The sequence below is a fragment of the Gopherus flavomarginatus genome, chromosome 13 (assembly GCF_025201925.1).
Source record: "Gopherus flavomarginatus isolate rGopFla2 chromosome 13, rGopFla2.mat.asm, whole genome shotgun sequence".
In the NCBI taxonomy this organism is placed as follows: Eukaryota; Metazoa; Chordata; order Testudines; family Testudinidae; genus Gopherus; species Gopherus flavomarginatus.
In genome coordinates, this window is record NC_066629.1 from 21,966,364 (window position 1) to 21,980,561 (window position 14,198).

The 14,198-nt window shown below is 46.4% G+C and overlaps 1 protein-coding gene across 1 annotated transcript in view; it reads right to left on the bottom strand.

Moving 5' to 3' along the window:
• The window catches only part of POU2F3 (POU class 2 homeobox 3), a 62,691-nt gene that overhangs the window by 5,753 nt on the left and 42,740 nt on the right, over nucleotides 1-14,198 (bottom strand). Inside the window, exons 5-11 of the mRNA XM_050921959.1 lie at nucleotides 12,863-12,967; nucleotides 11,409-11,511; nucleotides 7,656-7,738; nucleotides 5,475-5,657; nucleotides 4,847-4,988; nucleotides 3,329-3,465; nucleotides 965-1,126 (exon numbers count right to left, since the gene is read on the bottom strand). Coding sequence (XP_050777916.1) covers nucleotides 965-1,126; nucleotides 3,329-3,465; nucleotides 4,847-4,988; nucleotides 5,475-5,657; nucleotides 7,656-7,738; nucleotides 11,409-11,511; nucleotides 12,863-12,967 — 915 coding nt within the window. The remainder of the gene's footprint in view (nucleotides 1-964; nucleotides 1,127-3,328; nucleotides 3,466-4,846; nucleotides 4,989-5,474; nucleotides 5,658-7,655; nucleotides 7,739-11,408; nucleotides 11,512-12,862; nucleotides 12,968-14,198) is intronic.

The following is a 14,198-nucleotide window of genomic DNA, read 5'->3' on the forward strand; positions in this document are numbered from 1 at the left end:
CATTCTCCCATCCCTATAAATTCTCTAGCCGCCACCACCTAAACCCATGGCAGGAGGCGAAAAGGGCTAGACTGGTGGACTTGTACTCCACCCACTGTTCCAGAGCAGTTCAATGTTTCTTCTCCCATGTTGTGCATTGAGATGTAAACCATCATCAGTAGGCTTCAGAGTTAACAGCCCACTGAAATGAATGGAGGCAGTTCTCAACTCTCAGAGCTATTGTTGAAAACTCAGCCTCCACTAACATTTGAAAACTTTTCTTTGCAACTGTAAGGTCTAGAAATATAGGGCCAGATTTTTAGCTGGTGTAAATCAGCCTAGCACTTTACTGACTTAGACCAGCTGGTGATCTGGTCCTTATTTTAAAAAAGAGAACAAACAATTACATTCTAAGGAGAGGGATGAGGCCATCAGACAAGTGCAGCCTGGCATGCTGAATACCAGCTCAATCCTCCCCTGCACAGCAACATCTCCACACCTTTCCCCTGGAGGTGCTGGGGAAGCAGGTGGTGTTAATTCCATGAACAGTGCTCTTCCCACCGAGTCAGTGGTAACCAAAGCCCAGCTAGAGGGAACTGCACTGCAGGAAGTGAAGCTGATGATTCAGAAGATAGTGCTCCTCCCACTGAGTCAGTGCTGAGCCAATGCCCTCTAGGAGCCTCCAGGGCGCTGTTGAAAGTGCCGTATTTTTGGGTGCAACTTAAAACGAAAAAAGTCTTGCCCGCTTGTTGTCAGGGTACTAGCCCCAAAGCATTTGGATAATGGCATTCTGATTACCTAACCCTCTCGCTTTCTGTTTCATCTATAAAGAGTTTGGGGTAAGGCACACTTCCATGCCATACAAATGTACGAGATCATCTGTTGCTGCCTCCTTTTCCTGCAAGCCACGTGTTTCCCTAGTACCCTGCTACACTTGCTACCTTATGGAAAGTAATTGGTACTCCCTTGGTCCACCAGGTCTCACCAGTCTGGAATTGTAGATGGGTGATTTTATGGGGGATGGCACTGGACAGCTGATCCGCTTCTCCTTCTGGCGCCGATTACAAAACCAAACCCGAACCACTTCCTTTTCCATGGAGAGCTGCTCTGCTATCATGGAGATCTCTTCCGAGCTGGGCTTGGGGTTCTGGTAAGAGAGGACATTTGGTGAACAAAGAAAACTCTGCAGAACTTATTTTAAAGCATCAGTGGGCTGTATGATCTCCTGCTGTTTGAGTGGCAAGAGGAGAGGAATCTGGATGTGGCTTTTAACTGAGGAGGGGAGAAGATTTGGGTTTCTCAATGGGAAAGGGTAGAGATCTGATGGAAGGTCCACGTTTTGAGTGACACTAGTGAAAGTCTAGTGGAGTCAGTGAGGATGAACAGGTGTACCCTCTATGCATATAAAGCACTGAGCCTCAGATCAGTTTTTAAGGAGAAGCTGTCACATAAGGAGAAGCTAGGAAGGATAGTCTTGCGGTGAAGGCACTGAACAGGGACTCAAAAGATCTGGGTTCTACTCTTCAGATCTCCCTCAGACTTTCCAAATGCATCTTCCTTTCCACATGCAAAGGGGTGGACATCATACCAAATGGACTGAAGGTGAAAAATCCACTGCTATCTACATACTACACAGACCACAATGAGAGATTATGCCATACTCTGTCAAAGAAACCGAGGAACCACCTGATCAGCATCCTATACAGCAAACAGGAAAACATCAAAAATGAGCTCTCCAACCTGGAGACTCTCATAAATAACCAAACTTCCATAGAAACAGACTTCACTAGAATAAGACAGGAGATCTACATTACACACTTCACCTCTCTACAAAGGAAAAAGGACTGTAAGCTGTCTAAACTCCTACCTGCCACATGGGGCTGCAACAGTGGTACCCCTAACCCACCCAGCAATATCGTCAATCTATCCAACCATACACTCAGCCCAGCAGAAGAGTCTGTCCTATCTCGGGAACTCTCTTTCTGCCCTGCCACCCCCACAAACATGATACAGTTCTGTGGTGATCTGGAAGCCTACTTTTGCCATCTCTGACTCAAAGGATACTTTCAAGATAAAACTGAACAGCGCACTGATAGACAGATACCCTCTCACCAACAGCACAAGAAGAACTCCACAAGGACTCCTCCTGAGGGTCAAAATGACAGCTTGGACCTATACATAGAATGCTTCCATCGATGTGCACAGGCAAAAATTGTGGAAAAACAACATCACTGCATCTAACGAAGTGGGTATTCATCCACGAAAGCTCATGCTCCAATACGTCTGTTAGTCTATAAGGTGCCACAGGACTCTCTGCTGCTTTTACAGATCCAGGCTAACGTGGCTATCCCTCTGATACTCAGACTTTCCATGTGACCTTGGGTGAGTCACTTAATCCCTCTGATCCTCATTTAAAAAACACGGATCATGAAACCTCCTTTCTCTTTCCCCTCCCCCCACTTTGTGGAGGTTAAACACTTTGGTGCAGAGATGCTCTCTATATGTTTGGATAGCACCAAGCAAAAAGGGGCTCCAATCACAATTAGGACCTCTAAATAATAAAGAAAACAAGAGCTTAGGACTAGGATATTGAGAAAGTTTCCCCTTCCTAAGCAGCCCTAGAGCAGAAAACTCCATGCTGGCCAAAATGGGCAAGTTCCTGATAATTTGAGAGAGGCTGTCTATTGTTCTTTAACCAGCCTGGGAAGGAGAAGTTTGATACAATCAGATTTAAGGCTGGATGAGGGTAAAACCTGGAATCCGTTGAAAATTTTCCATCTAAATTGTTTTTTGGGAGGGAAATGGCATTTTTGACTGAATATGTTTGTTGGCAAGAAGTGTCTGCTACCTAGCTGACAAATAAGAGATTTTTTAGTTTGTTGGCAAGTTTAAAAAAGCGGAGAAAAAAATAATTTTGGGTCAAACCAAAACTGAATTTTTTTGAAATTTTTAATGAATCAAAGAAATTGAAACATTTCTTTCGATATGAAATGAAACGTTGCTTTTAGATGTTGAGCCTCTGACATTTTGAATTTTTTAAAATAAAATGAAAGGAAGTTTCTAAACAAAAAGTAATTTCTGATTGAAAAATTGAAAAACTTGGCATTTTAAAAAAAGTCAAAATGAAGCATTTATATTTTTTCATTTTTTTAAAACTCAAACAATCTGCTGAAATTGACATGCATTTGTGAAATATGTTGATGTTCCCAAACCTGCCTTTTTCATCAAGAAAAGTTTCTAAGAAAAAAAATCCTGAAAGAAAAAAGAAAATGGCTCTTAGCTTAAGAACTAGTAGGAATTTCTGGCTGGGAGATAGAGCTCACAACATGTGGTAAGATTTTCCCCTCACATCTTGAAATCTCTTCTCCAGAGTGGAACGAATGTTGGTCTCGATGCTGGTACGTTTCTTTCTCTTCCGCCCAAACATCTCGCTCACTGAAGGGTAGGAATTTGGGGTACTCACGGAGGAGTCCAAGGGAGTGGATTCTGGGGGGAAAGAAGGAACAAAAGGATTCAAGACCATTTGGCAGCAGATCTGTTCATGTTGTGAGATGTTTTTTTTCTGAAGCTGACCACCTGTGACAACCTGCTGTTCTTGAAACGGAAAATGCCAAGAGTTTGTCCATGCCCCTGAGACAAAAATAACTAAAGTCTGCGAAAGGGCTATCCCAGAATCCTGAGTGTTGGAAGCAAATGTACTGAACATACGCTGGATGGTCTTGAGGACCTAACTAGAAATCACTCCACGTGGTGCTAGGTTCCCTTGGGGTTTGCCACAATAGTCATGAAGATTTACTCATGATTTATTGATTAAGTTGTGCTGTTGAAAGCTGGCTGGGAACCACTGCCCCTCCTTAAACATGTAAAAGGTCCTGGCTCAGAATACTGTATAGGAACCCCTCCTTCCCCAGTGGTAACACCTTTAACATTGCCCAAAATAGCTTCAAATCCCAGCTTCGATTAAGGCTGGTCAGAAAAGGTAGAGTCAACGTTTCCCCCAAATATTGTTTTCCATCTTTTTGATGATGTTACCCAACCAGCCACCTTGAGTGCTAAGTTTTCAACTGTCAGAAACTGATGTAATTCCAGTGACTTCAGTGGTACTATGCTGATTGACACCAGCTGGGGATCAGGTTGGGCTTTTCGCCTCATGTTGCGGACACATTCCCTGTTGCAATAAAATCGGCTGAAGGTGTCCAGGTCACCACTGGATGGAATGTCACAGTCGCTCAAGTGTATGTGGCTACAATGCCCCATAGTGGCTTTGCAGTCTATAAAGGATACATACCTTAGGACTGCAGTGCTACAGGTAATAGGGTGTCTCTCGATAATATATATCTAGCTGTCATAATCCTGGTTCATCAGCAGATCTCAGGGCACTTTATAAAGGAGGTAAGTCTCAATATCCCCCATTTAGAGATGGGGAAACTGAAGCATAAAGTAGCAAAGTGACTTGCTCAAGGTTACCCAGCAGAGTAGCCAGGAAAAGAACTGAAAATCTCTTGAGTCTGAGGGCTACACGCGGACCAAAAGAGCGCACTACCTCTCAAGTGGCTGAGGCACGTGTTTCTGGAATAATGGGATGCCCCCTCTCTGTGGCTTAGCTTGCAACACCATGATAACCGGCAAAGGGTTCATGACATTGTCTGTGACCCCGTCCTTCTCCCTGAAAGTGTATCCCATTGGTGAGTGTGTGTTACAAGTCCCCCTCGGTGCCCAATTCCCAGAGGATAGTAGCCTCTGACTGCCCCAGTCTGGGACCTTGAGCTGTAGCAGCTTGGGCTTTTAGCTCTGGAGGTGCCTGGTTCGATTCCCGCTTTGTTGGCTAAGATGGCAGCCTTCACTCAGGCACGGCGCTGTGCCCTACCTGCATCGCTCAGCCACTTCTCCAGCAGGGGCTTGAGCTTGCACATGTTTTTAAAGCTCAGGTTGAGGGCCTCGAAGCGGGAGATGGTGGTCTGGCTGAAATCGTTGCCGTACAGCTTACCCATGGCCAGCCCTACGTCGCCCTGCCGGGGGAATCAGAGTGAAAAGATGAGCTGAGAAAACCCACTCGCAGCTCCCCGCCATGTTGTTAATTCACTCCCAGGTCACTTCTACTGTAACAACAAACCAGCTTCCTCACCCAGTCTCTTCCACCACTAGGGATAGACTCCCAGAGCTTTCCTGAGTCCTTCCTACACCCCAGTACGCACCAAAGAGGCCGACGGTAATTGTTACGCTTGGCTTGAAGTTTCAGGTAATGCATCTTTGGGAGGGGTTAGGTTCATCCGTTGTTCATCTGTGATTTCAAGGTGGTGTTCCCATAAAGCGCACATCTGTACAACTCCCCTCCCCTCAATGCCCACATCTGCATCAAGCCCTCCCTTCCATACCCACATCTGCACCAAACCCTGCCCCGCCTCTCCATGCCCACATCCATACCCAATCCCCCCCCCACCTTGTGCATCTCACTATTCAACCACTCATCATGGGACTGCCTTTTTGCCCCTCACCTGGGTGAACCCCAGTTTGATTCGCCTCTGCTTAAAAGTCTTGGCAAACTTCTCCAGCTCCTCCAGGTCGCTGGGTTCATCTGATACGGCTGAAGACGGCATGTGTTTTGCAACTTGCAAGTGCTGTGGCACCTCCAGATGGGGCTCTAAAGATGGCCCAGGGAGCCCTGAACGTCCCACTGCCTGTTAAAAACAAAACCAGAGTCACAACAACAGAAAAGCCACAGGATTTTCTGCACTGTCCTACCATAACAAATGTTGCTTAGTGTGGCTGTGTGCAGTTAAACAGCTCCCACATTCCACTGCTGAGGAGGTTGCATGTCAATGATGGGCAAAATGATCCTTCCAGAAAAGTGTGGGATGAGAAGGGTAAGTTGTTTTAGGGGAGGTAGGATCAAAGTTCAGGATGTAGGTTGGGCTGCTATAATACAAAACTTAGGTCAGTAATGGGGAGCTGGCATTCATTGGGGTAACGGCTATAAAATAACAGCAAATACCTGGAGAGAAGGGTGGGTATTTAAAAATGAAAGAATGGACCCTTGACTCATCTGATCAGCTGCAAAAATCAAGGGAGCAGCTGTTTCAGTTACTAAGAAGGGCAAAGCCTTGTGGGTTGGGTTGTGACTTTCCAAACCCTGGCTGGGCTGACTTTGCGTCCCATCCGAGCCCCCCTGGCAAGCCTGGCGTGGCCTGGGAAAAAGAAAGATAAAAAGGTTTCTATGTCAGGGTTCTGCTTGATGCCTGTGGGACGCAGGCCTGGGGAGTATTCGATTTGCTGGATGAACAGAGGAAGGTTTTTGGCACCCCACGTAGAGTCACCCATGGCATTCCATTGCCCGCATAGAGAAGTGACCAACCAGAACCCGCACCTCATCGTGAGCACTGCCTTGGCATGATCCCACGGAAGGCTACAGGGACTTGAAGGATCTGAAAGAGCAGCTGGGAGGGGCAAATAACTCTCTCCAAATGGTGCCAGAAACTCAGGGCACAGGTGCCAAGAGCCCACAAGCGGGAATGAACAGAGGGCACCGCAAAGGCAAACAAGTCATCAAAAGCAGATGCAGACCAGACCGGAAAGGCTTCAGAGGTTACGACTATTGTTTACATAGCATTTGCATCAGGCCAGGTGCTTTACGAGGCTGTAAAAGACACTGGCCTTGCCCTGAGAAGCTTTATGATCTAAGCAGGAAGCAAACACATGCAGGGGCAAAGAAGGGAGGCAACCTGATGCACTGGGAAGGAGCGATGAAGTGCCCTGAAGCTGGAATTGTGATTGTACGGGGGCGTTACAAGCGGTGTGGTTTGGGGGTGGGGAATAGGAACTTGTTGGCTTCTTTGAAGAATGACATCTCACTGAGGCAAAGGCAAGCCAAGGCCTTCTCGGCCTAGGGAGCGGTTTGGAAGGGATCGGAGAAGGAGATGGAAAGACGGGATGCTTGGGTGGAGAAATATGTCCCCAATCAGAAACCAGCACCCACCAAGTGGCATGGATCGCCCACCTTGCTAGCAGCCTCAGCCAAGGCTGGAATGAGCTATGGAGATGGAATCCCCCTCTCGCCTCTCCTCTCTCGCAGGGTGCGGGGGTGGGGGGAGGCAGGGCCAGTGCTACCATTAAGACAAAGTAGGCGGTTGCCTAGGGTGCCAAGATTTGGGGGGGACAAAAAGCAGTGCCCCCAATTTTTTTTTTACAGCATTCCTGGGCTGGGCTGCCGGAGGCACGCTGACATGTGCAGCTCAGACTCCCTCTCTCAGTGCAGTGGCCGCTCCACTTCTCCCACCTCCCAGGCTTGCAGTGCCAATCAGCTGTTTGGTGCCACAAGCCTGGGAGGGGAGGAGAATTAGAGTGGGGGTGGCGTGCTCGCGGAAGAGGAGGAGCAGAGGTGAGCTGGGGTGGGGAGCTGCCACGGGGGGGAGGGGCGCCTCAGGGAGGAGGGGGGACAGGGAGCGGCCGCAGGCCTGGGGGGCCGGGGTGCAAGGTGGAAGTTTCGTGCCCTAGGCGAAACTTCCTTTCACCAGCCCTGCAGGGAGGGGGATGTTCACAGATGAGTGTGAATCCCCACAGCCTGGGCTGCAATCCACTTCCCTGGCGCAAATCGGCAGCAGATCCCGGCTAGCTGTTAACGTGATGCCCATAATCAGTTTGATCCCGCTTCCAGCTGAGGCAGCCAGAAGGTAGTTTACCTGTGATGCTAGGCTGGGTCCGGGCTGCGAGAGGATGAGGCTGCTCTGTTGCTGGGGAAAGGAGAGAATATTTGGCTGCAAAGCTGATGAGAGAGGGAGAGAGAGATTCGATTAGGCTGGCCTCTCCTTAAATATCTAGACACCTCTGTATCACACAGCACTGTCTCCATAGAGCTCAAAGGTAAACATCATCTTCTCCATTTTACAGATGGGAGACCTGCATAGCATCATAGGTGTGCATAGCTTTTTGGTACCTGTGCTTAGGTACTATGGGGATGGGAAATCTAGTACTGTTAGTTCGTAGATTTCTGTGCTTTGGTGCTGAAAGTCCTTGCATTCAAATCTTGGGGTATGTGCTGGGGGGTTGTTACATGAGCATACCACAGTTGAATCATTGCTAGATCTTGGTACTTTAACCTACCAGGCCCATCTCCCTCCTGTTAATTATTCTGACTCATCACATCACATCTAAAATCTGACCGAGCTCTGCTGTAGTTATTGTGCCTAAATATTTACCCTAACTGTAAGTTCAATTGTAAAAAGTTTACAAGGTGTCACAATAACTTATCATTTTTCACCTACTTGGGAATTAACCATGGAAAGTAGGTCAAGAAAGATTGTTTTGAACAGGTGCAAGGAAACCAGACACAGAGACTGAATTAGTCCAGACAGAAACAGGTCTACTGATAAGATTCAAGGTTGAGGTTGGACTTAATAAACAAGATGACGTGGGTCTCGAAATCAATGGATCAAAATTGGAGTGGCAGACATTAGGCCTAATAGGTGGACACAGTAATGAGCAGATGAATTATGCCTCCCACTTTCCCCACTTTTGGGGGTTCTTCAAAGGAGACTTTGGAAATTTGTTTTTGTCCCAACACATCTTCACTTCCTAGCTCACATCTCGCCCGGGCGCATTTTAACTCATCTCATGTGCCCCAATCACAACACAGAGGGAGTGGACCAGTCAGATGGATTTTCTCCCTGAGAGGAAGACCATCAGGCCTTGATCTTGTTCAAACAACCTTGTTTTTCACCTGAGAGTCCTGAAAGCCATTGCATCATCATGACACCCAGTCCTCAGACAGTCAGTGGGGATATATAATTGCCAGTGCCACAGAGGTACATAAGATCCTGTTCTAGCTCCCTTCCCTTTTGCATTACTCTCTGTCCCACTATTTCTTTTCTCCTATCCTATCTAGGGTTGCTAATTTTGGCTAGATGGATTCCTGGAGGATTCATCACATGACAGAATCTTTAAGATTAATTTTTAATTCCTGGGGGGCTGGCAACTCTAATCCTCTCTCTCATTTTCTTGGCTTTTCATTGAATACAGAAATCAACTGTACTGCATCAGCGCAGTGAGATAAGATGGCTGCAACCCTGCTCTGTCTAAGGGGAAAGGACCCAATTAGATGACTTCCCTGACTGGAATGTGAACCAGAGTCTAAGCAACAGGTGTCCTGGTCAACCTGCCAGCCAAAGCATCTCTTAGTAATTGAGCAACTGTCCAGTGCTCCAAAAACTTCAACCAAAGCCTTAGTTCCCTCATCTTTTCTATCCTCTTTCTTCTCCACCTTGTGTCAGCCTGTCTGCTACAAAGAGGAGATGTGAATACCCTTCACACAACAGGACGGAGAGCAAAATTAACCCTTTCTTTTTCATCAAAGGTCGTTAATAAAAATGAGAGACACTGCCTCCCAAAGCACAGCGACAAGCACGATTTGATTAAGTTTGTTTCAAATAATGACTTAATTTCAATGTCAGTATAAATGTTTGTTTTGATTTCCTGTTCTTTCTTGTGTTTAGTCAATAAACTTTCAAAAGAATCTTTCAGGAGGAAAGCTTTTGGGTGCTTGCCAAGAGATGAAGTAAACCAGGGTCTCTGTAGAAAATCCCCCGAACCTTTGTATCAATCTTTTAAATGTCTGACAGTGAAAGAGTTTAGGACACTTAATTCTTTTGACCCTTGAGATTAATACAATAGCTCCTTTGGAAAGAGACCTGGTCCTTTTCCTTGACCATTAAAGCACCTTGCTCATTTTGGCCTCTGCATAAATCATAATACTGTCTTGCAGAAATCAGATGATGAGGATAGCAGTACTTAGCTCTTTTACCATGCTTATTACCTCCATGGTGCTTTAACAACCTTAACTAATTCATAAGACAAAGCTCCATGGCTTCCGGAAACTGGAGAAGACTCATTGTATTGACTGTCTTCCTGGAATTTAAATCAGGTGCTTAACATTTAGATTTATAAAATGACACCATAGAAAGAATAATCTGTTTGGCTCTGATTGTGCATGTCTCCAGGTTTATTCATGGGTCAAGGTTTATTCACTATTGTTGCAAAAGCAAAACACATCCCTTCCCCCAACAACCTCAGAAAAATAAAAGCTTGTAATGAGGAGGGAAATTGTACCAGAGATGCAGACTTGTCAGGGAGTTAAAGTTACGGCCTTGATTCAGAAATCACTGGGCGAAATCCTCCATCCTGTATTATGGAGGGGGTCCGAATAGATAATCATAATGGCCCCTTCTGGCCTTCAGTTGTATGAACCTATGAGTCCAACATATCATGACCCAAGAAATCTTCCATACTTTTCTCAGATTTACACTCAGTGCTGCTTTCCAGCACGATGCGTTTCCTGTCCCACATGAGTGCGTTGGTACTGAGAGCAATCGGTTCAGTGATAGATTATTCCGATCCTACCCGCTCAGGATAATTAGTTTAGTAGATTATTGTTACATGTACAGCAAGTGGTTTTTTGAGATATTACTCAGTAGCACTTGGCAGCGACAACGGCTTAAGAGCCATCAGCACTAGACAGATTGTCCACTCAGTCTAGGCAAATTGAAATAATTTTCATCCCGAGTTTATACACTGTCACACTCTAGGATCATGTGTTTTAATGTATCTGTGGCTCAAATCCTGCAGTCGGTTCATGTAAGGGGGCCTTTATGATCACTGAAGTCAAAAGTTACTCAGCGTGGGTATGAGGCTCCATCTACGTAGATCAGATCGAAGTCTCGGGACCTATGTTTGTCCTTCCATGACCAACACTGGCCCAAGCCATTGTAATGCACATCAATTTTTGAAAAGCTTACCTCTAAAAAGGAATATATCAAAGTTAGAAGCTAGAGCAGGTTCCCCGTAAAGATGGGGCTCCTGGGTGTTTCCATGTCATCCTGACTGAGACTAACCCAACCAGATGCAGTGCTGAATTTCAATGAAGAGATGCATTTCTCTGAAGCATGCCTGAGATCAGTGCACACAGCCCCTTGGTGGCGCTACTGTTACATGGAAGTGCAGCTGTGGGAGCATCTCCCCAGCTGTGTAGCCGAGAGAGGAGAATTCCATCACCGAGTGGTTTAATATAGTTTGCATTTTGGTTAGAGCAGCTGCCTGGTGTCAGGACTTTGGGGTGACTTCAGGTGCAACAGGGGAGGGAGCTGCCATGCAGGAGAGAGGGCGAAGGGAAAAGCTTTGGCATTACAGAAAGGCATGGTCAGTAACAAAGGGAGCAAGACAGTGAACCAGTTTCCACTCTTGGTCACCATTGCCTAGATCTGGAGTGACTCTCCTGACATCAGTGGATTGATGCCACTGAGAGATCAGTGCCTGGCCCTGGATATCACCAGCCCATCTAGTCAAGGGTTGGGGCAGGGGGGTTGGCTCTTGAATCACTCCTGTGACTCCACCTGTATCAAGAGCACTGTATTAATGATTCTAGTGAGCACTAGGGCTATTACCTTGTTGCCCAGCCTGGGCCTGAGAGAGCAGGAACTGAGGAACTGATTGCATAGGACTGGGAACCAGCACAAGCTGCTGCAGGGTGTGAAGAGAACTCATATCCTAACGAAGAAACAATGCAGATCAGATGCATCTGCCCTGCACACAGCACTCACCCTTTCCCCAGTTCCCTCCCTGCTGTAAGTAGCACTTAAACACCCCCTCTATCCTCCCTAACCCCGTTTCTGCCTTTAACCATGATAGACTGCAACTCAGGCAACCTCCCCCCCACCCGAGCGCCACAGAACTAGAGCTGCTCCCAAATTTTTCACCCAAAGCTTTTCCAACACTGGCTTTTTGCTTAAATGGAATTTTTCCTTTTTTTGTCAAAAAAGCAAACTCCCAAACTGTCAATTTCTCTCTTTTTTGTCTATTGACATTTTTCAATTTAAAAGTGAAACATTTTGGTTTTCAGTTGCCATAAAAAAATAAAACAATTAAAAAAATCATTGAGGCAGAGGGAGTGTTTCATGTTTTTGACAACAACTCAGAAAATGTCAGAAAAAACTTAAGTAAAAACAAACAAACAAAAACTTCAGTTTTGCATGGAAACCAAATCCTCATTTCCCGACTAGCTCTCTAGAGAATCTGGGAATGAGTGAGGCCCAGGACTGTGTTAAGTACGTCCACCTGATCCTAAGAAATGTTCTTGCTTGATGCTGCCTGGCAGGTGAGAACTCCCAGCCCTGCATCCAGGGCTCTGACTGTGGAAAGAGGAGGCAAAAATCTTTGTTGTTCCTACAAACTCCTCAGTTGCAACATTTCCCAATTATACCACCCTGGGTCCCAGCTCTGACTCTTTGTCCGACTTTACAGACAGGAGACTGGACTTCGGGTGGAATTCACAAGGTCTATTCACCAGCTAAGCCCATAGGGTCAGATAACCAAGTCCTTGGCACCCACAGTTGGGGTCAGAATTTCCAGGGAGCTCAGCAGCCAACAAGTACCCAGTGTGATGAGCTCTAAAACCTGGCCTCTGTTTTCAAGCATTGTGGGACCAAAAGTGGTGCCTACACCTTGGGCAAGGGCTCTCCTCAGGGGTGAATTTCACCCTTTCATCTTAGGTGCAAATATAAGGGAAGAGATTTTAAAAGGCACAAATAGCATTTGGGCATCTAACTCCCATTAGAAGTTAATGGGAGTTAGGTGCCTAACTGCTATTTGGGCCTTTGAAAAATCTCCTCCAAGGAATACATTTTGTCTCTGGTGTAACTCGACCAAAGTCAGTTGAGTGACCCTAGGGATGAACCTGACCTTCGCAAAGCAAATTGAATCAGGATTCACAGTGTCTGACTCTGGAAGCCTTCTCCATAGCCATATGAGCACCTCTTTAAAGTGGCTTTCAAGCAATGAGTGCTCCAGAACCAGTGCCACAAAGGACTCCTGGAATTCTTGAGGCTGCTAAGCCACTTACCCCGGTGATTTGGCTTCCAGGCATCATTGATGATCCTTGTCCTAGATGGCCTGATCTGGGCTGTACCGGAGATTGCAAGGAATCACTGAGATCTTCTGTTTTAATCTGCAGGGGAGAGGACAGCAGTTGTATCAGCAGGAAGCCTGCACAGATGACATGGAGTCAGAGGAAGGTGGAAGAGTCAGGAAGTTAGCAAGCTTGGAGTTTGGGGCACCTGGGAAAGATCCTCTCTAGTGTACCTGTGCTTGTCATCAGACCAAGAGTGAAGTCTAGTAATGAGAGTCAGAACTCCTGGGTTCCATCCCTGGCTTTGCAGCAACGTCTGTGCATTTGGACAAGTCACTTCCCCACTCTCCTTCAGTGTCACCACCTGCAAAGTGGGCATAAGTCTACTGACCCACTTCGCCAAGGGGAGGGGTGAGATGTCCTTAATTAAAAGGCCTCTAATTAAAGCATTTAAGTCCTGCTGACTTCAGTGCTGCTTTGAGTCAAGCATGTGCTTAAGTGGTCTGCTGAACCAAGGCCCTGAAACATTTTGTGGCTCTTGGAAGAAAAGCACCAGAAAGCAAAGTATTATAACAACAGGTAATACATAGAAATTGGTGGGCTGGCTAAGTCGCTACTGCCCTTTTTAGAGGCTGCTTCAGCTGCACTCCACTGCATTTCTGGCTATAGAGCATCTTCCTGCAGAGGTGGCCATGAGGGTGCAAGGAATGGAGAAGAGAAGAACAGATTTAAGTACATGAAAGCCAGCATCATTTAGGAGTGGCTCCCAGCCTTGAAAGTTCACCAGTCCCAGCACTAAATCTACTTGCCCATACTTCACCACTGGTGATAATGGGCAAACAAATGCTATTTGACTTGCCTAGTAAAGGAAAATAGTCATTTGCCCAGAGCCAAACAGGTGAGTAGCAGTTTGCACACCGCATTGGAGTCAGCCCTGGAACCACTTGCCCTACTTTAAACTCCAGGCAAGACAAATCCAGATTTCTAAGACAGGAAAAATTCACCAAGGATCAGAACGGGAGCTTGGAGTTTGTTCGTTTCTTTGGTCTCCAAGTTACTGTTTATTCTTTCTGCTCCAAAACAAGGCAAAACCCATTGCTGCTTGTTGCATTGGGTATAATTTGTCACTGGGACCTGGCGTCCCCATGGGATGGACAATAGGATTTTGGAGAACAAAGGAATGCTCACACATCACTGTGACAGTCTGAGTGGAATAGGTGCAACATCAAGTCAGGGCCTTGCTCATCCTCTGGAATGGGAGGACTGTATCCTGCATTTGTAGGGAGCAGAAAGAACTTTTTGGTTCATCAGATAGGTCTTTTCTTGAAAT